We start from the raw sequence: 27,572 nt of genomic DNA, 5'->3' as shown, positions 1-27,572 counted from the left end.
AGAGAGAGAAAGAGAGAAAGAAGAGGGAGAGAGAAGAGAGAGAGAGAGAGAGAATGAGAAAGCTAGAGAGTCATTGAGCTATTAGAAGCACCGCTACACCTGTTTCAAGAGGTTTACATTTTTGTCTGTTCGTTAGTGAAAGTTTCAGGTGCTAAGTACATTTTGCGGTTCAAATTTCAACAGGATGTTGCATTTCCTGTCGGATGGTAACATACTTGTAACTTACCATCGGTTCTACATAAGGCAATAAAAGTATTTATTACTTCCAATGCAGGTAAGTGAATACATATATATATATATATAGGGAGAAGGTCCACGTGTTATCAATTGCTCCTATCCAAATATTTCTGGACGCAAATCTGAATGAACTAATATTATTTATATTATTTTCTGTTATAGAAGGTTTGTCAAAACATTTGTTGGCAGTTTTGATTTGAAAAGATTTGACTATAGCAAAATCTAAATAAACGTTTTGTTCTTAACTGTAGCAGGTGACAGGTTTATGTTTTTGTTCTTGGGAGCATTCCTTAAGTAATAGTTTTCTTCCGATGGCCATGATGTTCAAGACAGATAGACGCCATTTAAAAAAAAACACACTAAGTGCATTGCCCATGCTAAATGCTGGCATTTTAATTTAAAGAATGTTAACAGTAAAGTCTGTGCCAAGATTGCAGCAGTACTAGACCTATCCCCCAACCAAGCGATATCACGTCTGTAAAATGTTAACAGTAAAGTCTGTGCCAAGATTGCAGCAGTACTAGACCTATCCCCCAACCAAGCAATATCACGTCTGTAAAATGTTAACAGTAAAGTCTGTGCCAAGATTGCAGCAGTACTAGACCTATCCCCCAACCAAGCGATATCACGTCTGTAAAATGTTAACAGTAAAGTCTGTGCCAAGATTGCAGCAGTACTAGACCTATCCCCCAACCAAGCGATATCACGTCTGTAAAATGTTAACAGTAAAGTCTGTGCCAAGATTGCAGCAGTACTAGACCTATCCCCCAACCAAGCAATATCACGTCTGTAAAATGTTAACAGTAAAGTCTGTGCCAAGATTGCAGCAGTACTAGACCTATCCCCCAACCAAGCAATATCACGTCTGTAAAATGTTAACAGTAAAGTCTGTGCCAAGATTGCAGCAGTACTAGACCTATCCCCCAACCAAGCAATATCACGTCTGTAAAATGTTAACAGTAAAGTCTGTGCCAAGATTGCAGCAGTACTAGACCTATCCCCCAACCAAGCAATATCACGTCTGTAAAATGTCGAAACAAATAAAGAATGTTAGTTTCAATAAAATGTTATCTTCCCTCGGAGAACATTACGAGAAAACAAAAAAGAACTCAAGCAAAATGTAATATATATATATATAGCTTATCTAAGAAGAAGAACTGTATATTTATAGCCATTGTCACGATCATCAATGATGCTAGATGTCACGTTGAATCTGAACTTGATCTAAACTGCACAATCAATGATCGTGATTGCCGAGGATCTAGAAATCGTCAGTTGATAAGATGATCATTTAGAAGTTGCTAGTTGATAAGATGATCATCTAGAAGTTGCCAGTTGATAAGAGGATCATCTAGAAGTTGCTAGTTGATAAGAGGATCTAAGTATATTATTATTATATTTAATGAAGAAACTTCTCCTCGTCAAATACAAATACTTTAATTCAAAACTTGATAAAGCGATTCACGATACTTACAATGATTAAATGTACTTGAATAAAACAGAATATATATATTTCTACTAAATTAAATGATCTACACAATATAATAATTATGTCATCTTCCTTTGAGTTCCAACACGAGACTGGCGGTAATATCTAGAATCTTTCAGACCTTTGGGCGTTACCACGTGACTAATATCTCCATGTCGATTGGTTAATCAATTGACCAATAAAATACAGATTAACGTACAATAATTAATATTTCTAACCAATCACATTTATTCCAAAACAGAAGTTTGCTGCATGCTTGGAATCCCCCGATCTAGCTGAAATCTTGCCGACAAACCTTGGGCTAAATATAGACAAAGCGTATGTGACAGCCACATATATCGGTACTTTAAGATTTTTGTCCTTTAATCCATATCAAACTAAATTAGTTAATTACCATTAATCAATGTATTAATTGGTTAATTTTTTATTAATTCATACTTTGTTAGGAGCATAGACCAATATATATATTATATCTAGTCTGGAAATTGAAAACAAATTCTTTATTTATAATTATAATTCTATAATTTATCGGGAAGTCGCCGCTTATCTAGGAAAATCGATCTTTTCTGTCTAAGAAAACTAATGATCTTTAAATTTCAAAGTTTAGAAATATTGCAAAAAAAATTACTAAATAATCACATACAATTTAAATAATAATCTCTACACAATGGTAGTTAAACACGCTATGGTACTAATCTTGTATACAAAAGCAAAGAGTAAATGTCTAACTTTAATGATAAAAATAATAATATCACATTACGCTAATCCTTTTTAAAAACGAAAATAACTATCGGTATATAAGTCGATTTTTATAATGCATGTCCACTGTCCACAGAACTTGAACAAGCACATTGCGCTCCAGTCTAATCTGTTTTGTGGACCTGCTGGATATCAGAAAAATAAAGGAAATCGCTAAATTTGAACAAATAGAATGTGGGTTTGAAGAAAAAAAACTTTTAAAAATGAAAGGAGAATGTTTGAGAGAAATGTTTCCAAAGCAATAAAAGAAGTAAGTGAATGCTTTTAGCGGAGGAACTGAACAATTAAATAAGTAAAATAGAATGATTTAAAAAAAAAAATAAAACTGATATAATTGAAAGAGCAGCATATTTGAGAAGAGACTAAATGTGGCTCAACAAAAATGGGCTGAGACGGATTTTGGGAGTCAGTTACACAGATGGGGTCTCAAACAAGGAAATCCTATGCCGAACTGACAGTCGAACACATAGTGAGGTTGTGACAGAGCGTCGCATGAGGTTTGCGGGACATGTGCTACGACAAAATGAATTACGCATACCAAGAGTTGCGATGACATGGAGGCCAATACGAAGAAAGTGCAAACAGGGACGTCCTCGTATAACACGGCGTCACACCTTCATGGAGGACCTCAGAGAACAGTGGACACCAAGTGGAAGGAGGCTTCAGACATCGCCAATGATAGATCTTTATGGAGACAGCTTGCTGCCCAATGCGCCGAACGGCGAGGGAGGACCTAAGTCTAAGTAAGTCAACATATTTACTGCCATATCTCTCAATACTACAAAATTAATTTCCCTTTTTTCTAAATAAAATAAAATAAATTAATTGCCTAACTGGTTATTTTTTTTTTTTTATTGATTCGTAAGTTGTCATTGCCACGCAAATTTTCAACTTGATCCTAGAATGTGAAGTGGGAGAAAAAAAGTGTAAAAGAATCCTACCAGACAGACAGACACACAGACAGGCAGAAGGAGTTAAAATAAATATAAGCTTTATAAAAATTTCATTCTGCAGTGTTTAAAATGTAAAAAATAATTTTATTTGCTTTTACCTATGCATAGTTATAAGTAATTCAATATTCTCTCCGCCACAGATAGAAGGTAGTTCTAATTCTGAAAATCCTCCATACATGTGTTATGGTAAGTTGGAGTGTTGGAGCTCCTGGAACTATTTAATAGACGCGCCTCTACTTCTACTCCACACATAACATTCAAATAAAACTGTGGTACTCGCTTAATTGCGTAGCTGCCTTGCTAGCTCTGATCAAGCGATTAACAGGACGATGCAAATAAGCGGAAAACCTGTCATCATAATATTTGGAACAAAGATAGAGGTTTTCTTTTTTTTTTTTTAGCTATTATAACATAAATCGAATTAGACAATTATGATGTATGTTATGAATATAATGATGTGTGTCATGAATATAATATGAAATCGATAGAAAGCGTACTTTATGTTTCTCTTGATGCAGATCACATTATGTGTTCAGTTATCGATAAATAAATCTATTATATTTAGAGTATAAAATATCTGAACTTTAGGCACAAGTTAAAATATATATATAAACTATACTTTTAAACAAATTATATTGAGTGAAGTGAGAACACTTCTATTGCTGCTACATCTCTCTATTGCAAGGTTTATCTCCCCTTAGCTCACTACATTTTCTAAAACAAAATCAACTAATTACGACTAATTGATAAATAATAGATTTTTTTTAAATTCATGTACTTGTTGTCATTGACTATAAGCAGTTAAGCAAAATTTCAAATTGATCTGAGACTGGGAAGTGGGAGAAAATAAAAATGAAAAAATATTCCACACGGACAGACGACAGAGTGAGTGGATATAAGCTTTGTCAAAAAGTGGGAACCTTCTTTGAAACGTACACATTGCCCTTAGCACGGTAGACAATTAAGATAAATAGTTCAGTGCAAGAGAGAATCTTTTAAGACAAAGTTTCTAAACCATTTAATGTACATTCCTCTTAGAGTTGTCTTTCTTTTTTTTTTTTTTTTTTGTAAAATTTCCTTCCCTGCCCCGCTCCTCTTTGACAAGCACACACATACACACATACACACTCTCTTAGAACCGTTATGTGCGATTACCTAATTATTACTTTCTTGAAAACCCCTCCTTCTGATCCAGCGTGTACAGCCCTCCTCCTGGTAGACCAAGCACCACCCCTGGTACCGGTACTCACCATTTGGAAAATGCTGCCTGTTGATATATCTAGGTAAAACAGAAAAAAAGGCCAATCCCGTGATGCTTAGACTTCAAAAAAATGTTTACTTCTCCAACCCAGGTAGCAGGGGGAGGCAAGAGGTAGAACAGGGGGAGAAAAAATTAAGAATGAGTTTTTTCTCACCCCAAGTGCTAGAAACTAGAGGTACGCTCCTGTTTTCAGTGCAATCGTAGAAGGAAAATAATTCTAAACTTCCTGAATCTATTGTAAGTAAATTGGTTTTCATGTTTTTAGTAGAGGTACATTACATTTATAATCGATGAAACTTACATAAATGGAAGACATGCATTTCATATTACAGACTAGGTATACCACACACTTGTTAATTTTAGATGACATACTAACAAGTTGATCAGTATATATGTATGTATCTATCCAAAGTAAATAGTATATTAAAAAGGGTGAACGTAAGCGATGAAAAATAATAAGTTGGGGTGGGGGGTACTAGAATAGTTAAACTTTTATTAGTTTCTACAGACCCATTGCTTCATATTTATTTCTATTGATGTATTCTCACATATCTTATTTATATAGACAGATTCGCACTGTCTTTTTCTACAGACCCATTCTGATACATTAATTCGTACGAACTTATTAATACAGGCTTATTTCTACTATACCCGTGAGTATACTTTACTATACCCACTGACTTGTCTCTATACATTATATCCCACCAGATCTATTCATGAGGATTTATTCTTATAGATAATGATACCGAAACTATGATGTATTCCCAATACATATAACAAATAGTTACTAACGGAAATAAAAATATGTACAAATGTTCGGTAACTAGTCAGGCAAGGCATTTCAAGCTAACAACTCATTGTCCCTAACAAAACATGAATTAATTTAAAAAAAAACTAATTAAGTAATTATTGGTAATTATTTAATTTGTTAAGTATATAAAAAGGGGAATACATCTTACAGGATTGAGATATTTGGTTGCAAATGTTTGGTTATTTCCCATATGTGACCATTGTTTTGTTGGTTTTTTTCATAAAGTATTTTTTTATTTTGATCGTTACAAAGTGTGTATCAACTCACCCTGTCTGTCTGATACATATTTTGGACATATTATTTCTCCCGCGTCAAATTCTCGGATCAAGTTGCAACTTTGCACAATTATTCATTGTTCTAAAAAAAAACATGAATCAATGAAAACATTAATCAATTAGTTAATTAAATAGTAGTTAGTAATTATTTATTTTTGCTTGATATAAAAAAATGAAAATAATTAAATCTTACAGTATTGAGAAATATGTATGTCAATGTGAAATTATTCCCCTTAAATACTCTAATTTTGTTTTCTTTTAAGTATTTTGTTTTTATATTTTTCCTGCTCAGTTTAATTATGAACAAGTCCAGTAACATAAGTTTTGCAAAATGATTTGACGAAATCTGAAAGAGTAAACCTTATAATCCTTGACTTCATACAGACTTAATGTCGTGGCTTAACACTTCCTCACGATATATTTCAAAATTTGTTTGATAGTAAGTTTTTTTTAGGTTAATAGATTTACCAGGGAAATAAGTCAAAAGTGTTACCCTCAACAGCTGCTTGACTATCTCACCTGTATACACCTAAACTACCTACCAGCTACCACGTCAGGTAACTGTAATTATAAACACTGGAATTGTGACTTTCCTCTTTCTACACAGACCTATACGTTTTAAAACTTCACTCTATTGAACAGAGTGTGGAACATCTTCAACCATAAGTCCAGTTTAATGATGGCTTTATCTGTACCAAGACTTGACATCTAGAACAGGGAGAAAATTAACTGTATCAAAAGTGTACGACTGCTGAGGGACCTCAGGCTGAAGGAACCTGTCGATTTGTTTTTCTGTCGCTAAGAATGAAGGAAATAGGCAGCCTTTAGTTGCAAAAGAAGGACGCTAACGTGACCTTCTTAATTTGTAATTGCTAATTTGGAGGTGGCTGAGCGATAAAGCGTTTGGCTTCTGAACCGGGGTTCCCGGGACCTTTGGGTGCAGCTCTAATGGGTACCTGAGATAAGTTGGGGAAAAGTAAAGGTACTTGGTCGTTGTGTTGGCCACATGACACCCTTGTTAACCGTAGACTACAGAAACAGGTGACCATAACGTCATCTGCCCTATGGATCTGAAAGGGGAACTTTACTTATTGCAAATGTGCACGGGTACCCTAAGTCCTGGCCTACCGAGACCCTCCATCCCGCGTCACGTTACGAAAATAGCGCTGCGGTTTATCCATCATTAAATGCAAGTTGCTCTAGAGAAGCTTAGCTGTTTATTGTTAGAGTGACTATTACGTTCATCTGCTTCTAGACCAATCGTGAACGAGGGTATAATTGTGGCTAGGACAAGGACAAACCAAACCAACTTAATTGTCATCCATGTATTCTTTCAATTTGAAAGCAAACTCAAGTATTATAGAGAAATAAAATTTCGGGTGCTTTTCGTAGATACAAATCCTACGTATCCCTCAGAAAATAAAGATCGCTTGAATCTTATATTACTGATTACACGGATCATTGTAATGGTGCCGATATTTAATTGAAAAAAAAACAACACATTAACCTAACCATAATTTATATTGTACAACATTTTTTTTATGTTAGCCCATGGTTAGCCTAGTTCGGTACATAGAATAATAATCAAAAGTCGCACAGTGTTGTTTATATTTCAGTACACGAGCGTTCATAGGCTCTGCTATTGGCCTACTAACATGGGCACAGTGAATACGTTTGGCTAGAGCACTTTGAGAGTTGACAAAATGAATGTAAGTCATTAATCAGTTGAAATCTCTCTGTTTAGTTTCATATATATATATATATATATATATATACTAAACATATATTACCCGCGGCCCGCGGTTCTTAATTTGCGTTTCACTGTCATAGTCACTGAGAGTGCTTTGTAAAAAAATTAAATGAAATTATAATGTTATAAGTAAAGCGAATGCGTAAATGTAAAAAAAAAAATAGTATGAATTGAGCAATCAAAATAGCTAATCGACCTGGATAAATTTTTTCAAATAAAAACATTTGCTTGTAGGCTTACATATATTCGATTAAAATATGAAATGAATAGACGTTATTATGTATGTTCATGTGTTAAAGTATAAAGTAGATCTATTATGTTTGAATTAGATCTTGAGCTAGAGATAGATTCTAGATCTAGCTCTATCCCTTTAATTTAAATATTGGCTTGGATAGAGAGTTCGTTCTGCGCATGCGCGACCTTTTTTGTTAGATGTACGCGATTAATGAATGGAGCTATTAAAATATATTTAGGCCTATTGTGAGTATGTCAACACAGCTTCGCAGCTATAGCGAACGAATTTATGAAAAATGCTTTAGAAAAACAAATTTGAATGTTAATTTGATAAAAATATGAAATGAATGGACTATAATTAGTATGTTCATGTGTTAAAGTATAAAACTATCTTTGCGAAGAGAAGTTCTATCATCTTAGAGTTGAATTAGGGTTTTAGACCTAGGAATAGAGAGATGTGTATCCTTTCTGGTAATGTCTAATGAAAGAATGTACGTCAAGAATTCTAAATTCGCAGATATAAGGAACGAATTTTTGTAAAAATGCTTTTGAAACACAAATTTGAAACTTAATTTGATTAAATATTGAAATCAATAGACTATATTTTGTAATTTTCATGTGTTAAAGTAAAAAACTATCTGTGCAAAGTGTAGTTCTTAAAATTAGATCTAGATCTAAGTCCTTTCGATCTTTTCTCATGTCAACATGGTAAACATGACCTAGATCCATAAAATAGCATACTTTCATAGAGTTAGGCACCTTTTTATTTAGGGTCTTTAGTTTGTTTTAGGGCTACTATACATACTTCACGGTTCCAGTTAACACCCAAGGAACATTTGTGCAAAGTTTCATCAAGATTGGTCAAACGGTTTTGTTTTTTATTCGGCACATACATAATACGCCTTACATTTTAATTTCATCATGGTGGAGTAGACGTAGTCTAGACGTATGCCAACTATGATTAGATCAAAGCATTACTTTGAGATGGTGTCTACTGTCTAGTGTTATCGCCTAATTGCATTAATATATTTCCTCTGCCCTAAACCTACACACGTTCCAACACGCACACACACACAGGTATCAACTTGGCGATATTACATTGGTCTTTTTTTTTTACTTCCACATTTACTTTGCAGAGTATTTCCTGTTTACAACTTATGTACACAATATCATCTCCCCTTTCTACATAGAACAAATTACTTTCATTTTCTTTTACCTTTCTTTCTCTCTCTCTTTCTCTCTCTCTCTCTCTCTCTCTCTCTCTCTCTCTCTCTGTGTTTCTCTCTCTTGATCTGTAATCTTTATTTAAAAGAAACATTTTCTACTAGTTGTAGATAGCTAGATCTAAATCTATTCTCTAAACTATTTTTAAACGGCTAACCAAAAAAAAAAGGATTCTGAAACGTCACCTGTTTTATTTCACGATGTCCCCGGAAGTCATAAATAGCAACACAATGAATGCAAAAACATATGGCACCTTCTTTTTGATGCATGGATCTGGAATATGCAAGTTCTCTTGTATTTAAATTCTTAAAACGAAAGGATGAAGATCCAATTCACACAATTTTTAACGGTCATTCTGTTTTTCACTGTTGATTTCTGTTAATACATTTTCAAAAAGCCAATTAAAAATGTTACATAGCCAGTTTATAGTCTGCTCATACACTATTGGAGAAAATTGAAACCAAACCAAACCAAACCGACAACTTTCTAGAACTGAATGTAACAAAAACTAAAGAACTTATAATAGACTTTAGAAAGAAAAAACAAACTATACGTGAACTGCAAATAAACACTACATCTATAGAACAAGTAAAGGCATATAAATATCTAGGCGTTATCATCAACAACAAGCTTTCATGGGAAGACCACCTTGGAACTCTGACAAAGAAAACAGCCCAGCGACTCTTTTTTCTATACAAACTCAACAGTTTTAAATTAAACAAGAAGATCCTTGAGACATTTTAAGGCGCAACTGTACAAAATCTGCTAACATACGGAATAAGTTGTTGGCAAGGCAACGCCTCATCTAAACTGTTGCAACGTCTAGAAAACATCATTAAAAAAGCATCAAAAATTACACTCACAACATTACCACATTTAAAGGAACTTTTTGAACAAACGTGCCTAAGAAAAATCGAAAAAATCTTGGAAGACAACGGCCACCCGCTCCATCAGAACTACGCCAGGTCGTCGCGAAGTGGGCGACTGCTGTCAATCAAAACAAGAACGGAGCGGTACAAAAACTCGTTCGTACCTCACTCGGTCAGACTCTATCACCGCCACTCATTGATCAGGGAACATGGAATGCACCAAGATACCTGTGTGTAGTCGCTGAATGAACTCTTTACGTTGTGTCTGTTGTATTTATGTGTATGTTTCTGTTGTGTTGTCTTTATATGAGAAACGAGTCCTTGTAATCACAACAAATTTCCGTAAGGATCAATAAAGCAGTCTTAGTCTTAGTATTAGTATTAGTCTTAACATTCAAAACGTTCAAATAAACGTGAATGCACAGTCATGACCTGGTAACCAAATCTTGACTTAACTATAAAAACTTAAACGTGAATGCACAGTCCTGACCTGGTAACCACATCTCGACTAAACTGTAGACACTTAAACGTGAATGCACAGTCCTGACCTGGTAACCACATCTTGACTTAATTATAGACACTTAAACGTGAATGCACAGTCCTGACCTGGTAACCATATCTTGACTTAACTGTAGACACTTAAACGTGAATGCACAGTCCTGACCTGGTAACCACATCTTGACATATTTATAAACACTTAAACGTGAATGCACAGTCCTGATCTGGTAACCACATCTTGACTTACTTATAGACACTTAAACGTGAATGCACAGTCCTGACCTGGTAACCACATCTTGACTTAATTATAGACACTTAAACGTGAATGCACAGTCCTGACCTGGTAACCACATCTTGACTTAATTATAGACACTTAAACGTGAATGCACAGTCCTGACCTGGTAACCACATCTTGACTTACTTATAGACACTTAAACGTGAATGCACAGTCCTGACCTGGTAACCACATCTTGACATATTTATAAACACTTAAACGTGAATGCACAGTCCTGATCTGGTAACCACATCTTGACTTACTTATAGACACTTAAACGTGAATGCACAGTCCTGACCTGGTAACCACATCTTGACATATTTATAAACACTTAAACGTGAATGCACAGTCCTGATCTGGTAACCACATCTTGACTTAATTATAGACACTTAAACGTGAATGCACAGTCCTGACCTGGTAACCACATCTTGACATATTTATAAACACTTAAACGTGAATGCACAGTCCTGATCTGGTAACCACATCTTGACTTAATTATAGACACTTAAACGTGAATGCACAGTCCTGACCTGGTAACCACATCTTGACTTAATTATAGACACTTAAACGTGAATGCACAGTCCTGACCTGGTAACCACATCTTGACTTAATTATAGACACTTAAACGTGAATGCACAGTCCTGACCTGGTAACCACATCTTGACTTACTTATAGACACTTAAACGTGAATGCACAGTCCTGACCTGGTAACCACATCTTGACATATTTATAAACACTTAAACGTGAATGCACAGTCCTGATCTGGTAACCACATCTTGACTTACTTATAGACACTTAAACGTGAATGCACAGTCCTGACCTGGTAACCACATCTTGACATATTTATAAACACTTAAACGTGAATGCACAGTCCTGATCTGGTAACCACATCTTGACTTAATTATAGACACTTAAACGTGAATGCACAGTCTTGACCTGGTAACCACATCTTGACATATTTATAAACACTTAAACGTGAATGCACAGTCCTGATCTGGTAACCACATCTTGACTTAATTATAGACACTTAAACGTGAATGCACAGTCCTGACCTGGTAACCACATCTTGACTTAATTATAGACACTTAAACGTGAATGCACAGTCCTGACCTGGTAACCACATCTTGACTTAATTATAGACACTTAAACGTGAATGCACAGTCCTGACCTGGTAACCACATCTTGACTTAATTATAGACACTTAAACGTGAATGCACAGTCCTGACCTGGTAACCACATCTTGACTTAATTATAGACACTTAAACGTGAATGCACAGTCCTGACCTGGTAACCACATCTTGACTTAATTATAGACACTTAAACGTGAATGCACAGTCCTGACCTGGTAACCACATCTTGACTTAATTATAGACACTTAAACGTGAATGCACAGTCCTGACCTGGTAACCACATCTTGACTTACTTATAGACACTTAAACGTGAATGCACAGTCCTGACCTGGTAACCACATCTTGACATATTTATAAACACTTAAACGTGAATGCACAGTCCTGATCTGGTAACCACATCTTGACTTAATTATAGACACTTAAACGTGAATGCACAGTCTTGACCTGGTAACCACATCTTGACATATTTATAAACACTTAAACGTGAATGCACAGTCCTGATCTGGTAACCACATCTTGACTTAATTATAGACACTTAAACGTGAATGCACAGTCCTGACCTGGTAACCACATCTTGACTTAATTATAGACACTTAAACGTGAATGCACAGTCCTGACCTGGTAACCACATCTTGACTTAATTATAGACACTTAAACGTGAATGCACAGTCCTGACCTGGTAACCACATCTTGACTTAATTATAGACACTTAAACGTGAATGCACAGTCCTGACCTGGTAACCACATCTTGACTTAATTATAGACACTTAAACGTGAATGCACAGTCCTGACCTGGTAACCACATCTTGACTTAATTATAGACACTTAAACGTGAATGCACAGTCCTGACCTGGTAACCACATCTTGACTTAATTATAGACACTTAAACGTGAATGCACAGTCCTGACCTGGTAACCACATCTTGACTTAATTATAGACACTTAAACGTGAATGCACAGTCCTGACCTGGTAACCACATCTTGACTTAACTGTAGACACTTAAACGTGAATGCACAGTCCTGACCTAGTAACCACATCTTGACTTAATTATAGACACTTAAACGTGAATGCACAGTCCTGTCCTGGTAACCACATCTTGACTTAATTATAGACACATAAACATGAATGCACAGTCCTGACCTGGTAACCACATCTTGACTTAATTATAGACACTTAAACGTGAATGCACAGTCCTGACCTGGTAACCACATCTTGACTTAATTATAGACACATAAACATGAATGCACAGTCCTGTCCTGGTAACCACATCTTGACTTAATTATAGACACATAAACATGAATGCACAGTCCTGTCCTGGTAACCACATCTTGACTTAATTATAGACACTTAAACGTGAATGCACAGTCCTGACCTGGTAACCACATGTTGACTTAATTATAGACACTTAAACGTGAATGCACAGTCCTGACCTGGTAACCACATCTTGACTTAATTATAGACACTTAAACGTGAATGCACAGTCCTGATCTGGTAACCACATCTTGACTTAATTATAGACACTTAAACGTGAATGCACAGTCCTGACCTGGTAACCACATCTTGACATATTTATAAACACTTAAACGTGAATGCACAGTCCTGATCTGGTAACCACATCTTGACTTAATTATAGACACTTAAACGTGAATGCACAGTCCTGACCTGGTAACCACATCTTGACATATTTATAAACACTTAAACGTGAATGCACAGTCCTGATCTGGTAACCACATCTTGACTTACTTATAGACACTTAAACGTGAATGCACAGTCCTGACCTGGTAACCACATCTTGACTTAATTATAGACACTTAAACGTGAATGCACAGTCCTGACCTGGTAACCACATCTTGACTTAATTATAGACACTTAAACGTGAATGCACAGTCCTGACCTGGTAACCACATCTTGACTTAATTATAGACACTTAAACGTGAATGCACAGTCCTGACCTGGTAACCACATCTTGACTTAATTATAGACACTTAAACGTGAATGCACAGTCCTGACCTGGTAACCACATCTTGACTTAATTATAGACACTTAAACGTGAATGCACAGTCCTGACCTGGTAACCACATCTTGACTTAATTATAGACACTTAAACGTGAATGCACAGTCCTGAACTGGTAACCACATCTTGACTTAATTATAGACTTAAACGTGAATGCACAGTCCTGACCTGGTAACCACATCTTGACTTAATTATAGACACTTAAACGTGAATGCACAGTCCTGACCTGGTAACCACATCTTGACTTAACTGTAGACACTTAAACGTGAATGCACAGTCCTGACCTAGTAACCACATCTTGACTGAATTATAGACACTTAAACGTGAATGCACAGTCCTGTCCTGGTAACCACATCTTGACTTAATTATAGACACATAAACATGAATGCACAGTCCTGACCTGGTAACCACATCTTGACTTAACTGTAGACACTTAAAGGAGTAACGTCTCTGATGTTCAGAAGCTAGATCTAAATAGCAGTGACCCCACAAAGTGAACTTTATAGTTGGAAATGTTTTGGAAAAAATAAATCTATTAAAAATCATCATGCTGAAATAGTTCAAAGGTTACTCTAAATTTTCTGAATGGAAAACCTTTTCATCTTTGTAAAGCTTATCTCAACTCTGTCTGTCTGTCTGTCTGGACTCTTACATATGTTCTTTCTCCCACTTCCCAGTCTCGAACCAAGTTGAAACTCTGCACAATTATTCATAGTCGATAGCATATAATTTTTTATTCCATTATTGTAATAAGCATTCGCGTGATTTTTTTGTTGTCCGTTAAGATTTAGTATATATGAGCATCAATCACAATTACATTGATTTTAAACAAATTGGAGCATTGACTTTCTTTTATATTTAGGTCTTTATAAAAGAAATATAAAGACTTCTATATAAAAGTGGGCTTAAGAAAAGTAGATCAGAGCGAAAAGTAATAAACAAAATGAACTCTCACTGCATCTGTGTACTTCAAATGTAGTCTGGGAAGTCATGAGTGTAAGAGCCTTTGGGCCCGTTGAGAATGGGCTGCTCCTTGAGTTAGACTTCTCAGCGTTGAGAACTCTCTCTTATCATTATTATTCCTGTGTGTTATAACGCTTTCTAAATGTAATGTTAGTTTAGTCGCTATTTCAATTTTGTACTGGAGGAATGGTGGCTGAGTGGTTAAGCGCTTGGCTTCCTAGCTTGAGGTCCTGGGATCGAATCTTGGTAAAGACTGTTATATTGAATTTCGGGATTTTTATGGCGCCCCTAATTCCGCCCAACTCTAATGGGTACCTGGCTTTAGTTGGGGAAAGTTAAGGCGGTTGGTTGTTGTGCTGGCCACATGACACCCTGCTCGTTAACCGTTGGCTAAAGAAACAGATGACCTTAATATCATCTGCCCTATAGATCGCAAGATATGAAAGGGGAGCTTTACTTACCTTTTATTATAGAGAAAAGGGTATATAGAGTTTAAAGGGTTAATATTTCAGCATTCAGACCGAGTTCAGACATAGAACTGATACCTTCGCTTGTATGTTTCTGTAGATCGTACAGGATATTAAAGAAGAAAAATACTTTTATTTCTCACTAGCACTTTCTTAACGTATTGCAAGGGTAACTTTGTATTTTAGAAGCTCTTTGTAAGTGTCTCAAGAGTTGAGTTGAAGACTCTTGGAACTCTAGGCCCACGGAAGCTCGCCACCATCTACCTATCTTAGCAAACTGTTCTGTCTGTGAAAGATTCAAACGATTCAAACTGATGTAAATTTGTAGCACCTCTTCTGTTACCGATCGTTTGTATCCTTGAGTAGAGTAGCACACAGGGGGGAAGTCCCCAATGTCCCATCCCTGTATCACATCCGCCGTGTAGGTGTCTGCCGTAAAAACGGCGCCTTTAGGAACAGTGTGTAAAAGACGTTGGAATTTCTGCCGTCCCCACAAGTGCAACGGACTCGGTCCTTAGGCCCCGTAAGTGAGGCACTGTTTTTCTTCATTGTAGGCCTAATCGTTCAACTAACGAGCGTCACCTAGAGGCAGAGACGCATTGCTAGACTCTTATATGTCAGGATTACTTAATAGACCTTTCTTTTTCTAACAAATGAGTCCCAGTTCATATATCTGAACAAGCAAACACATACATATAGCGTCTACTTTCACCCTGAAGCCACCGTCTGTCAACGACACTCTACAACCAACCACACAAGACTTTTCATATCACCACTTATTTCAAATATCTTTTGTATAAACAGAGTTCTTTTCCTTACCAATATTGACCATGCATTGTACTTGAATATATTTGATGACAAGTACACTGGTCACAAATTTTACATTATCATGAGAAGGTTGCCAATATAGCTTTCTGCAGAAACCGTTTCGTCATGCACTAATTATTCACATTGTTTAATTAGTTGCTTCCCCTTTATAATAACTTTAATTTTGTTTCTAGCAGATACGATGTGAATCTAGAAAAGACTTGGAACCTGGTGTGAGTTTTCATCAAGAGAAAAGTTGGGTAGAATCAGACACTTCCAGTAGAACCAGAACCAGATACTTCCGGTAGAAGCAGATACTTTTTCTAGAACCAGATACTTCCGGTAGAAGCAGAAACTCTTTCTAGAACCAAATACTTCGGCTAGAACCAGACGAAATGTTGAACAGCACTCTCTTTGCACTGAAACCAAACATTTCACTCAGATTGCTGGTCCAGTTGTCGTTCCTAGGAGGCGGCAGCTATGACGACCTGACCTCTAAATATAACGACAGCATTGAAACGTTTAACAATCAGTAAGTTGGTTGTCAACTTTCTCTCGCCTTTGACCCTTTAACTTCCATTAAAGTAGTGTGAGGTGTGGTGGCTAAGCGGTAAAGTGTTTGGCTTCTGAACCGGAGTCCCCGGGTTCGAATCCTGGTGAAGACTGAGATTTTTAATTTCGGGATCTTTGGGCGCCTCTGAGTCCACCCAGCTCTAATGTCAATCCCTGACATTAGTTGGGGAAAAGTAAAGGCGGTTGGTCGTTGTGCTGGCCACATGACACCCTCGTTAACCGTAGGCCATTGAAACATCATCTGCCCTACAGACCACAAGGTCTGAAAGGAGAAACTTTACTTTGTACTTACTTAGTGTATAACATCTTTTTTGTTCTCCCCTACTTTCTAATGAGACTATCAAGTAGGGACTACCATGCCGCTGGTTATTCCAGACACGAACTTACTGGAGTTTAACGAGGCAAACAATGTTCACATGAGAGCTACAATTGTATTTTTCATTAAAATAAAATATGTGTGATGAATGTTCTAATATGAATGGTTTCCATGCACTTCTCTGGTAATGCTAGTAGAAAACAGTATTTTATACTCACAAGTCAAGCGTATCCTGTTCCTGTTTTAAATATATAAGAAGAGATTTATGTTATAGGTCTCATTATTGACATCGCTGGGTTAAGCTCTAGATTTGAGATGAATTGCGCAGTAGTTTTCATTTCTGGCAGATCTAAATACAGTTTGTTTTTTGAGAGGGCATTCAGAGACAAGTCAAATTTTTCTTGGAAGGGGCATTCTGGGACAAGTTAATTTATTTATAAATGGGAATTCTGGAGCTAGTCAATTCATCTATGAAGGGGCATTCTGGGAACAGTCAATTTGTCTTTGAAATGGACTATCTGGGGTGAGAACATCGGGCCATACTTCCTCTTCTCCTCGGGGAATGTTTAAATGGTTGTCATTTTACATCTTCGTGAGAATGGGTTTCTCGTTTTTCTTTCCATGTCAGGAGCATAAAGTTATAATGTTGGTCGGGATAGCAAATAGTAAGCATCGTTTTTCCTGTAGTTTAATTGCAAGAGCAATAGATAGAGCATTACTCTACTATTGGCCTGATTTAGAATTCCCTAAACCTGAAAATATTTGGAGCGTGGATGCATCTCATTCATTGTTTTCTTATTGTTGAATGATATAATTAAACTCCAAGCTATTCAAATGGATGAAAACTGTTTTTATATTATAAATAGTCCATCTTAATTTCTACTAGCACTCACTATAACACACAAGACACTATATATACTTTAGATTAATGTGATATGAAAAAAAAAACGAGATTCATATATAACTGAGTTTTTTTTTTTATTGCATTTCTTTTGACAGGGTCAACGAGGTGAACAGGCTCTGGTCTATGGTGCTTGAGATTAAACAAATCTACATGTGGGTGTTGCTTGCAGTGGGCTTCCCAGCCAACATCCTCGCTTTGGTGACGGTCCTTACAATGCACGTCGTGACACCCATCGCTCTGCTCATCGCTACCTTGGCTGTTTTCGACGGCACCGCACTGATCGGCAAACTGATAGGAGTTCAGATCTCCTTAAGACGATTGTACCTGGGATCGTTCGGCTGCAAGATGGAGTTTCTCATTCTCTTCATGTCCTCCATGGCTAACTGGATCCTGGCATTGATCTGTCTAGAGAGATACATAAGTCTAGTGCACCCTACAAAGCGCGCCAGGTGGACAAGTAAAAAAGTCGTCTGCGCGGAGTTGATTGGAACAGGGACTTTCCTCCTGTCCATCTTCGCAGCGATTTCACTTAGCATGCGAGACGCCATCCAGTCCGGCTATCAGTGCGGGGTCTACACAGACTATTACTGGTTCTATACTCATGTTTGGTTCTGGGTCAACGCTTGCCTATTCCTATTCATCCCTTGCTTCATCATTCTTCCATGCACCATCCTCACTGTCGTTCACATTGCCAGAACCCAGAGGCGTTATTGTGACGACAAACCGGCCAGTCCTTACTGCGATCTTGAGGCCCCGCTGACCCAGAGGGAGCGACAGTATCAATTGAACATGACAGCTATGATGGTTATCGCCGCTTTGTTTTTCATCGTCCTTCGCTTGCCGTCTTGCATTTACTACCTCTCGTACCAGGAGAGCGCAGACCTGGTCATTGAGGCGCGCTGGGCAGTTTTTGAGCAGATCCAGTTCTTGCTGTTCGACTCCACGCACGCCATCAATTTCTTTATTTACTTTATGTCGTCACGTGTGTTCAGGCATCACTTGCTCTACCTGCTGTCCTGCAAGAAATACAAAGGCACGGCAACATTCGAGGAGCAGAGCTTGGAGGCGTCGCCCAGCCTTAACGAGTGCCTGACGCGGGACGACAGCTGCAGTAAGCGTCTGAGTCTTGAGCTGTCTAGATAATCCTCTAACACGCCATCAGTAACAAGCTTAGAGAGAGGTTAAAGGGACGAGTGGGCAATCTTTGAATGGGACATCAAATGTAGTCAATCTAAGGCAGTGTCTTCATACAACTGTGACACTGTGGATAGGAATTATTGACATAAGAAGCTGGAAGGAACAGCTCAAGGGTGAAATCCCTATTGCAATTGGCAATCTACCTTTTCATTAATGCAATCACTTTTATTTCCTTTTAACAATACCTCAATTCAAGTCAGAACTTCATGGAGCCAGGAATCAGCATGGACCCTGATCTCAAAAAAACGACTCTAACGATTTTCCTAGAAATTTACCAGTTGATGTATATCGCTGAGAAAAGAATAACTAGCTCGTTGTCCACACGGGGGAAACTCTAGTTTGACCATTATAATGTTTCAAGCAATTAATTTAAATTTGGCTATAAATAGGAGGAAAAACGACATGGCGTAGTCGGCCATAGTGTACCGATAACCGAGTTGTTTTATTAAATATAAAATCTGTAATAGTTTATTGATAAATTATCTAAGCTTTACTTATATTTTTACGTAAATGTAATATAGATTACCTGTATAATTAGATCTAGATTAGATCATTAGAGTTCTAAATCAGAAGTCTAGATCTAGTTCTTGATGGTTCTATAAAGAAAGTACCAATAAAGAGTCTCTCAATTATACAAATGCCCGCTGGTTGAATCGTTAGCGTCGTTCTTTCAAGGGGCTGAAGGTGTCACAATGACAAGTTAGACAATAGGTTAGAGATTTGGGCCTATATCTTATATTATTTTAAATTGTATAATGGAGTTTTATTATATTATTATATTATAGAATTGTTTTATTAATTAATCAACTCTACATTTTTTCTGTGATTTTTTTTTTCATTAATTTAATTTTTTGTTAAATTTTTGTAAAAAAAAAAACAACATAATTTTCTCTTTCCTATTGAAACTTTTCCCCTCTCTAGTCTTACTATCAATTTACAATAAATGTAAAATCGATTTTTAAATAGCATTATTTATTCATGAGTTAGCTAGACAACTTTAAGTCAAAACGCTTTTCAAATGCTACTTAATATTGAACGCAGGTAGAGGAAACTATGTATATGGCCAGCCGGCACTTGTGACGCAGGCCATTGAACTGCGAGCAGGAACGGCTATTCAACAACGGACTGGTTTGTATACTCGGCATGCAAATCATTCGAGATATTGTCATGTGACAGTCATGTAGCGTTAATGGCATTTTCGCGATGCTTTCAGGGACCCTATAAAGAAAAAAAGTGGCAGAGTCAAGACAATCTTGTATAGTAGGAGTTTAGTACAGCAGTACGAATTTAGTCAGGTTATGCAGTGAAGCAGTTTTACAGTGATGCACAGTCAGTTCTTCTTTTCGTCTTCCTCGTTCTCATTGTTATGTTGGAGCGTCCAGATGACTAGACTAATATGTGATATGAACTGCGCAGTGGTTTCCAAATCAGGGAGCTCTCCATAGAGTTTTCTTTCTATTGGGGTGTTTTGGGGCCAGTGTCTTGTACGGGCCTCATGGTAAAGAGAACAATTTTGAAGGACATGGTCAGCATTCTCTGGTGACACTCTACATGGGCAGATTTCACTGGTTCCAATATTGAGCTGGAGGCTCCGGGGCAGGATTTTAGTGAAGGCCTCTACACTTTTTTGGAAAGCTTTAATAAAGAGTGACTTATTTATAAAAAAAAAATACTAGTATCTAAAAAGCATGCCATATTATAAAAGAAAGAGAGTACTGGTAATTCGTTTAAAAAATCATTTAATATTTATATGTTGGTAACAAATAGTGTAAATTCTTGGGGTTTACCCAATGTACTAAATCCGTCATATATGATGAGAATACGAGCACACTATAAGCGGACATTTGTTAAGCGGACATTTGTTAAGCGGACATTTGTTAACCACGTTAACCCCCGACAGTGTTGCAAAGTATTTTTGGTAGAAATGCGAAAATCTCTTTTGTGGAGGTTCCTTTCTTTATGAGTCTCCTGGGCTGTAGCCCCACCTGCCCAACCTTAAATCCGGCCCTGCTTGTCAGAGTTTTACAGCCGCCTTTTTTAGGAAGCCATTCGTTGGCAAGTGTAAAACCACACAATCTGGCAACATTTGTGTTGAATCTCTTCGTAGTCGAATACAAGATTAAACTCGCCTCAAACAACCAGTGACACGGCTAGACTGAGAAGCAGAGATCAACGGTCTTTCAGTGTCTTCGTAGTCGAATACAAGATTAAACTTGCCTCAAACAACCAGTGACACGGCTAGACTGAGAAGCAGACATCAACGGTCTTTCAGTGTCTTCTTTAAACGAAAATGGAAAACAAGCTTAAGAATAAGAACTGTTTTTTCAGTAAAAATAAAGTTCCCTTTTCAGACCTTGTGATCTACTGGGCAGATGATTTTAAGGTCATTTGTTTCTTTGGTCAACGGTTAACGAGCAGGATGTCATGTGGCCAGCACAACGACCAACCACCATTACTTTCCCCATCTAAAGTCAGGTACCCATTAGAGTTGGGTGGACTCGGGGGGACTCTAAAAATCACGAAATTCAAAAACCCAGTCACACCGAGATTCGAAACCAGGCCCCCAGAAACCAAGCGCCTAACCACTCAGCCACCGCGTCCCAGTTAGTTAGACAAAAAAGAGCTCTCTAAAGGTAATGACCAGATTGGGACACATTGAGACACAATCAAACGTCTCTTTTAAGTAAAAGTAAGCAAAGTTCACTTTCAGACATTGTGCTCTATAGGGCAGATGATGTAAAGATCATGTGTTGACAAGGTTTACTGTTAATGAGGGTGTAATGGGGCCTGCACAACCCCTAACCACCTTTACTTTATCCAACTAATGTCAGCTACCAATAAGAGTTGGTTGAAATCAGGGGCGTCCTATGGAATTCAAATAATAATATAAAAATAAAATATAAAATAAGAGTTTTGAAATGATTTTGAATTATACATTTGTTAATACAGCAGTTTATATAAAAGAACAAATTATATTTTAAAAAAAAAAGAAAAAATATTTGTACTGTTTTATTCTATCTGAGACTTCAACATATTTCAAACAATAAAATGTTATCAAAAATAGAAAGACTAATCATAAACTGGTCACTATTTAAACACTGGTCTGACACGAACACAGCAGACTGTGAACCAAAACTTTCCCACAAGATCTATGAAAAGGAATCTTCTGAAACAATGACTGCCCTTGGGCCAGCACAGATACATTGTTATCCTGTTGACCTGACAGTTCCACCAACGTGACATACAGGTCAAAATGTGTCGTTATGGTGTCCGCGTTGTCTTTCAGATTTTGCACCAAGTCCGGGAACTCGCGGACAAAGGTAGACGGTAAGTAAATATAAAGAGGCAGGACGTGAAGACTCCTGGGCTGCTCGACTAGATGGTACTTGGATGAGTCCGACAGGAGGAAGACTAAAGTGTTGTCCAGATGACCACTGGACTTCATGTTACTCAGAAAGGTGGACAGTTCATCGTCCAAAGTGGTGCCCTGAGAACTACGACGTCGCCTTGAGAAATGAACAAAGGAGAAGATAGGGCGCTCTGGAAACAGATCAAAGAGCATCTCAACGTTCTCAAGATGAAAGTTTCTGAGCCATGACTCGGGTCTCAGGGCAGATTTTACACTGGGAACCTTAGACTTGAGAAAATTGTAGGCTGTGACCAGTGGGGCGGATGTGAAATCCGGAAATCTAGACCGAGAGAGATTAAACGATAAAGTACCATCTTCTGGACTGTCCTCTGAACTGAAAGTGACATAGCCTTGACGGCTAAACTTCTCCCAGATAAATTCATTTGCTGCTTCTGTTTTGTTTGGTGAACTTGTTCTAGCAGTTCTAGCTGGGCGACCTTTCAATATTGGAAACATGTTGTAGAATTTGGTGAACACGTGCTGGGAGTGATAGTTCATACCAATGGACTGCAATTCCGTCATAAGCACACCATACGTACGTTTCATACTAGATACAAAGTCAAGCTGCCTCAATCCATTCACTAAGATCAACAAAACACTGGAGTTTTGAGCAGAAATCCTTGTCGTCATCTTGTCAGAAAGAGCGTCTTTGTAGTTTCTTATCTCTAGGACTTTTCTTTTTGGGGTAACCTCAAATAAATAGTCTGCCAAAGGATGAGAAGCTTTGTCTGTGCAGAATAAGCGAACGTGTTCGGCCTCATTTGGTAACTGAACGGTTTGAGTGAAATTCTCGCTCCATGGGCCAAGTTGAAACCTGAATTTATCGTGGCTCCACAGGATGAGCTGATACACGCAAGCAAACTCACTCCCTGGAGCTGCAACAGACAGAGTGAGGTTCTCATCCACAGAAAAAGAAACTTCCGGTTGTGATTTGTTTGACTTTTGTTTTGGTGGAGCCGTCACGACGACAACGTTGTGGTTGGTTGGAACGGGTTTGGGAAGGACACAGTGGAGTTTTGTGTCAGTAGCCTCATCTCTTGGGACTCTTCTGTCCGGCAAAACGTCAAAATTGGGCAGCAGGTAGATGAACAAGCAGCAGAGTAATGTTATGGTAATAAGGCCTTTGGTCTTTGACGCATCTCGCATTGTTAGTCTGAAATATACATTGAAAGCAATTTTTTGTTAATGGAATAGAAAAGAATAATCCAGGTGTCAGGGGCAGGTATGGTGAGAGGGAATGTGTTATTTCTTTGTTACTATTTAAGTATGAAAGAGTTATATCCTTTTGTTTTTTTTCCCCGGGCATGAATGTGAACAGGGATGTTTTTGAATGTGAGTTTTCTTATGATAGAGTGAAATTGGTAGTCAGTTGTTTTTTACTGGACTGATGCTTATGTGCATATATTTCTTAAGAGTGGCTATCTTTTTTGTGCTCTATCGGATATTAAAAGATTATCTATATTTCCATTAGAGTTGAAGTGTGTTTAGTAGTAATTGTTCTTAATAGTAATTGTTCTTAATAGTAATAATTACAAGTACACCCACACACACACCTAACGAGCCTAAGGAGCCAAAGCCAAGCAAGAACAGAACCCTGACACCAGGTAAGAACCAGTTCTCACTAAAACTTTTGGAAAAAATAATGCATATTACAAGCTATCAGAACAAGATAAAGGAATTTAATTTTTTTTTGTTCGCCCTTTGACAGAACACAACATAGAACAAGACAACATGTAAAAAATTAGATCTATCAAAACCTGCCCATGTGGAGTGTCTATGGAGAATGCCGACTATAACCTTAAAATTTACATACTATGGAAAGCTGTCTGATTGACCTGTGCAGCTTCTCTCATATATAGGACAGATTATCTAAACCCGCCAACATACACTTGAGAAGGCAGAAGAAATCCTTCTTTGACATGTTTTAAGTAAGCTTGCTCTTGCCTTCTGTTGTATTTACCGACGTAACATATAATATTAGACACACACATAGACACATTTCACGACACTGCCATAATGAGAACCTTTTCATTTAACATATTAGTTAATCACAGAAGAAATAGTTTTGTTTATATATTATCAGCGTCCGTACACTCTAGATAAGTAGCGTAGTCACTCGGCCAAAGTGCATACAGTTTGTGCCCTGCTGAAATCATTCTAATATTCACATACTAATGGTTAGTCATTGGGGAATGGTGGAGGACTTTAAAAGTTTGTTAATAAAATGAAAACTTGTTCTTGTTACCTTGTTTAGACTAGTTCTTTATATATATATATATATGTGTGTGTGTGTGTGTGTATGTGTGTGTTTGCTTGTTTGCCGTTTGCATGTGCAATATTTTGTATTCTTATATATTTCTTTCAAAGAAATCTGAATTCAAACATTAATTATCTTATCTTCTACTCTAAATCTAAATAGATCGGGGCAGAATTAAAGAACTTTACAATGACTCAATAGATCAACTTTGGAGAGGCACCTGAGATAAACTCCAATTGGTAGCAAGACTGGAAGGGCTAATTCTCCCGTAGAGCCTTGGCGAGAAACTGCTGTTCGGCGTAGTGCCTCATAGCTCCCATGCAGGTTAAGTGACTCTGCAGACACATTTCCCCGCAGCTCTCAGAGCTGAGGAACTTTGGAGAGGCATACTTTACCACAGTTTGTGCTTGATACTGAGCAGGATTGATTTTAGACTTGATAAGGCCCTTAAGCTATTTAAAATATGGGCTATGGAGACCTTTATAAAACCGGATATTTTATATCAGTGCCAAATACGATTTTTAGAGGATAAAACTGATATACACCTAAGAAGTAGACCAAATTAAAACTAATATACTAAATCTTTAGCTTTGAAGCAATAGTTTTCATAACGAACGAACTCGGACAATTTTTGAGGGGGTCCCCTGAGAAGTAGAGGCCCTAAGTTATAGCTTGGGTAGCCTACACGTATATTCTCTGACATTCTGTACTGAAACTCTGTCTATAGTGTGCTAACTTTATATCTCTTCTTCCTGTCAAAGGCAGCGTCAGTCCTTTTGATCAGGGCCGGCCCTAACTATTTGCAGGACCATATGCGAAACGGATTGGGCGGGGCCTAGTCTGGGTAGAGATAAGGATAATAAGTGAAAATTAAGATTTTGTAATAGACAAAAAATAAATATGTCTTTCTTTACACTTTTATTAATGAAAGTTGACAATTTTTTTATCGCACGTAGGATCAGCGTTTTCCATATTGAATGACATCCCAAAATGACAATTTTGTCTTTTTTTTAGGAGAGTTTTCAGGAGATTTTAATAATTTCAGGAAATTTCCAGGACTTTTTCGTATATTTTGCAATTTCAGGAGATTTTCAGGCGCTCCTACTAAATCGCGAGAACCCTGATATAAGTTATTATGGTTTATAATTTAATAATTTACACCTACAATTAGCGCGGGGCCTGTGAAAGTGCGGGGCCCTTGCGGCCGCATTGACGGTAGTGGCCTAAGGCCGGCCCTGCTTTCGATCATACAAACATAGACTAGGACTTTAACTAAGACATTGAAATCTCTCGATTCTGGTCCTTAGATAGTGGCAGAAACCTACAAAAAAAGTAAGGTTCCCCTTTCAGACCCTGTCATCTATATGTCATTTGTTTCTGCACACAACGACCAACCTCTTTTACTTTTCCCCTACATAAGTCAGATATCCATTAGAGCTGTGTGAACTCAGAGGCGCCCAAAGATCCCGAAATTAAAAATCCCAGTCTTCACCAGGATCCGAACCCTGTAAATAGATTATAATTAATAGTGTAATTCCGGTTCGGAAGCCAAGCGCTTTACCACTCAGCCACCTTTTGTTATTAAATAAATAGATTTAGATCTCGGCCGAATTAGATTAAAGTTATTAATTCAAGCTAGATCTAGAATCTAGAAATTACTATAAAAATGTACTAACCAATATGTTATTTCTTTCTATGTCACATACTGTCCAACAAGAACAATTGGGCTAGTTCAGCCATAATTAACCTTGAATACCAAACCAACCTGTTCACTAAATGTTTCTTAGGGTGCATGAGAATAATGCGAATGTTTTCTAGTGCTTCATTGCCACATTTAGCTTTACAGCATGCAGACTATGAGCCTACAAATAATGATATAGATTTATGTCACAATGACATAGATGCAGGGACAGAACCAGGACTTTTGAAGAAAAAAAAGGAGGGGCGAGAAGAGGCTGTGCAGAACTAGCTCCTGGGCGAGAAGAGGCTGTGCAGAACTAGCTCATGGGCTAGAAGAGGCTGTGCAGAACTAGCTCCTGGGCGAGAAGAGGCTGTGCAGAACTAGCTCATGGGCTAGAAGAGGCTGTGCAGAACTAGCTCATGGGCTAGAAGAGGCTGTGCAGAACTAGCTCATGGGTGGGAAGAGGCTGTGCAGAACTAGCTCATGGGCGGAAAGAGGCTGTGCAGAACTAGCTCATGGGCGGGAAGAGGCTGTGCAGAACTAGCTCTTGGGCGGGAAGAGGCTGTGCAGAACTAGCTCCTGGTCGAGAAGAGGCTGTGCAGAACTAGCTCCTGGGCGGGAAGAGGCTGTGCAGAACTAGCTCCTTGGCGGGAAGAGGCTGTGCAGAACTAGCTCCTGGGCGAGAAAAGGCTGTGCAGAACTAGCTCCTGGGCGGGAAGAGGCTGTGCAGAACTAGCTCCTGGGCGAGAAGAGGCTGTGCAGAACTAGCTCCTGGGCGGGAAGAGTCTGTGCAGAACTAGCTCCTGGTCGAGAAGAGGCTGTGCAGAACTAGCTCCTGGGCGGGAAGAGGCTGTGCAGAACTAGCTCCTGGGCGAGAAGAGGCTGTGCAGAACTAGCTCCTGGGCGGGAAGAGGCTGTGCAGAACTAGCTCATGGGCTAGAAGAGGCTGTGCAGAACTAGCTCCTGGGCGGGAAGAGGCTGTGCAGAACTAGCTCCTGGTCGAGAAGAGGCTGTGCAGAACTAGCTCCTGGGCGGGAAGAGGCTGTGCAGAACTAGCTCCTGGTCGAGAAGAGGCTGTGCAGAACTAGCTCCTGGGCGGGAAGAGGCTGTGCAGAACTAGCTCCTGGGCGGGAAGAGGCTGTGCAGAACTAGCTCATGGGCTAGAAGAGGCTGTGCGTTAAGTGGGGACAAGGCGGCATTATGAAAACGCCCGCTTTTTT

General features: G+C 38.1%; 2 protein-coding genes across 5 annotated transcripts; one reads left to right on the top strand and one right to left on the bottom strand.

Moving 5' to 3' along the window:
• Positions 1-113: 113 nt before the first annotated feature.
• LOC106053951 (somatostatin receptor type 3-like) lies at positions 114-19,968 on the top strand. Of its 4 annotated transcripts, none has more exons than XM_056004432.1 (3): positions 114-274; positions 16,210-16,547; positions 17,904-19,968. In XM_056004432.1, exons 2-3 carry the CDS (start codon positions 16,411-16,413, stop codon positions 18,949-18,951), a joined length of 1,185 nt encoding a protein of 394 aa, XP_055860407.1. In that variant the 5' UTR covers positions 114-274; positions 16,210-16,410; the 3' UTR covers positions 18,952-19,968. The 4 variants fall into 4 exon arrangements, with proteins under 4 accessions (XP_055860407.1, XP_055860406.1, XP_055860405.1 ...); XM_056004431.1 differs by lacking the exon at positions 114-274 and adding an exon at positions 4,736-4,936 and having other exon boundaries at positions 16,213-16,547; XM_056004430.1 differs by lacking the exon at positions 114-274 and adding an exon at positions 4,736-4,936.
• Positions 19,969-21,999: 2,031 nt separating this feature from the next.
• On the bottom strand, positions 22,000-26,455 carry LOC106053950 (uncharacterized). The gene is made up of 2 exons (XM_013209642.2): positions 26,348-26,455; positions 22,000-23,567 (listed from the first exon to the last, which is right to left on the bottom strand). Exon 2 carries the CDS (start codon positions 23,558-23,560, stop codon positions 22,097-22,099), a length of 1,464 nt encoding a protein of 487 aa, XP_013065096.2. The 5' UTR covers positions 23,561-23,567; positions 26,348-26,455; the 3' UTR covers positions 22,000-22,096.
• Between the last annotated feature and the right edge of the window lie 1,117 nt (positions 26,456-27,572).

The sequence above is a fragment of the Biomphalaria glabrata genome, chromosome 11 (assembly GCF_947242115.1).
Source record: "Biomphalaria glabrata chromosome 11, xgBioGlab47.1, whole genome shotgun sequence".
Taxonomy (NCBI): domain Eukaryota; kingdom Metazoa; phylum Mollusca; class Gastropoda; family Planorbidae; genus Biomphalaria; species Biomphalaria glabrata.
The sequence above is the reverse complement of the archived record's forward strand: the minus strand, read 5'-3'. Positions and strand labels throughout refer to the sequence as shown.

Bases quoted from the DNA above. Each gene is read 5' to 3' on its own strand.
- LOC106053951 (XM_056004432.1), top strand. From the start codon at position 16,411: ATGTTGAACAGCACTCTCTTTGCACTGAAACCAAACATTTCACTCAGA. The intron at 16,548-17,903 runs GTAAGTTGGTTG...TTCTTTTGACAG, and splicing joins ATTGAAACGTTTAACAATCA to GGTCAACGAGGTGAACAGGC.
- LOC106053950 (XM_013209642.2), bottom strand. From the start codon at position 23,560: ATGCGAGATGCGTCAAAGACCAAAGGCCTTATTACCATAACATTACTC.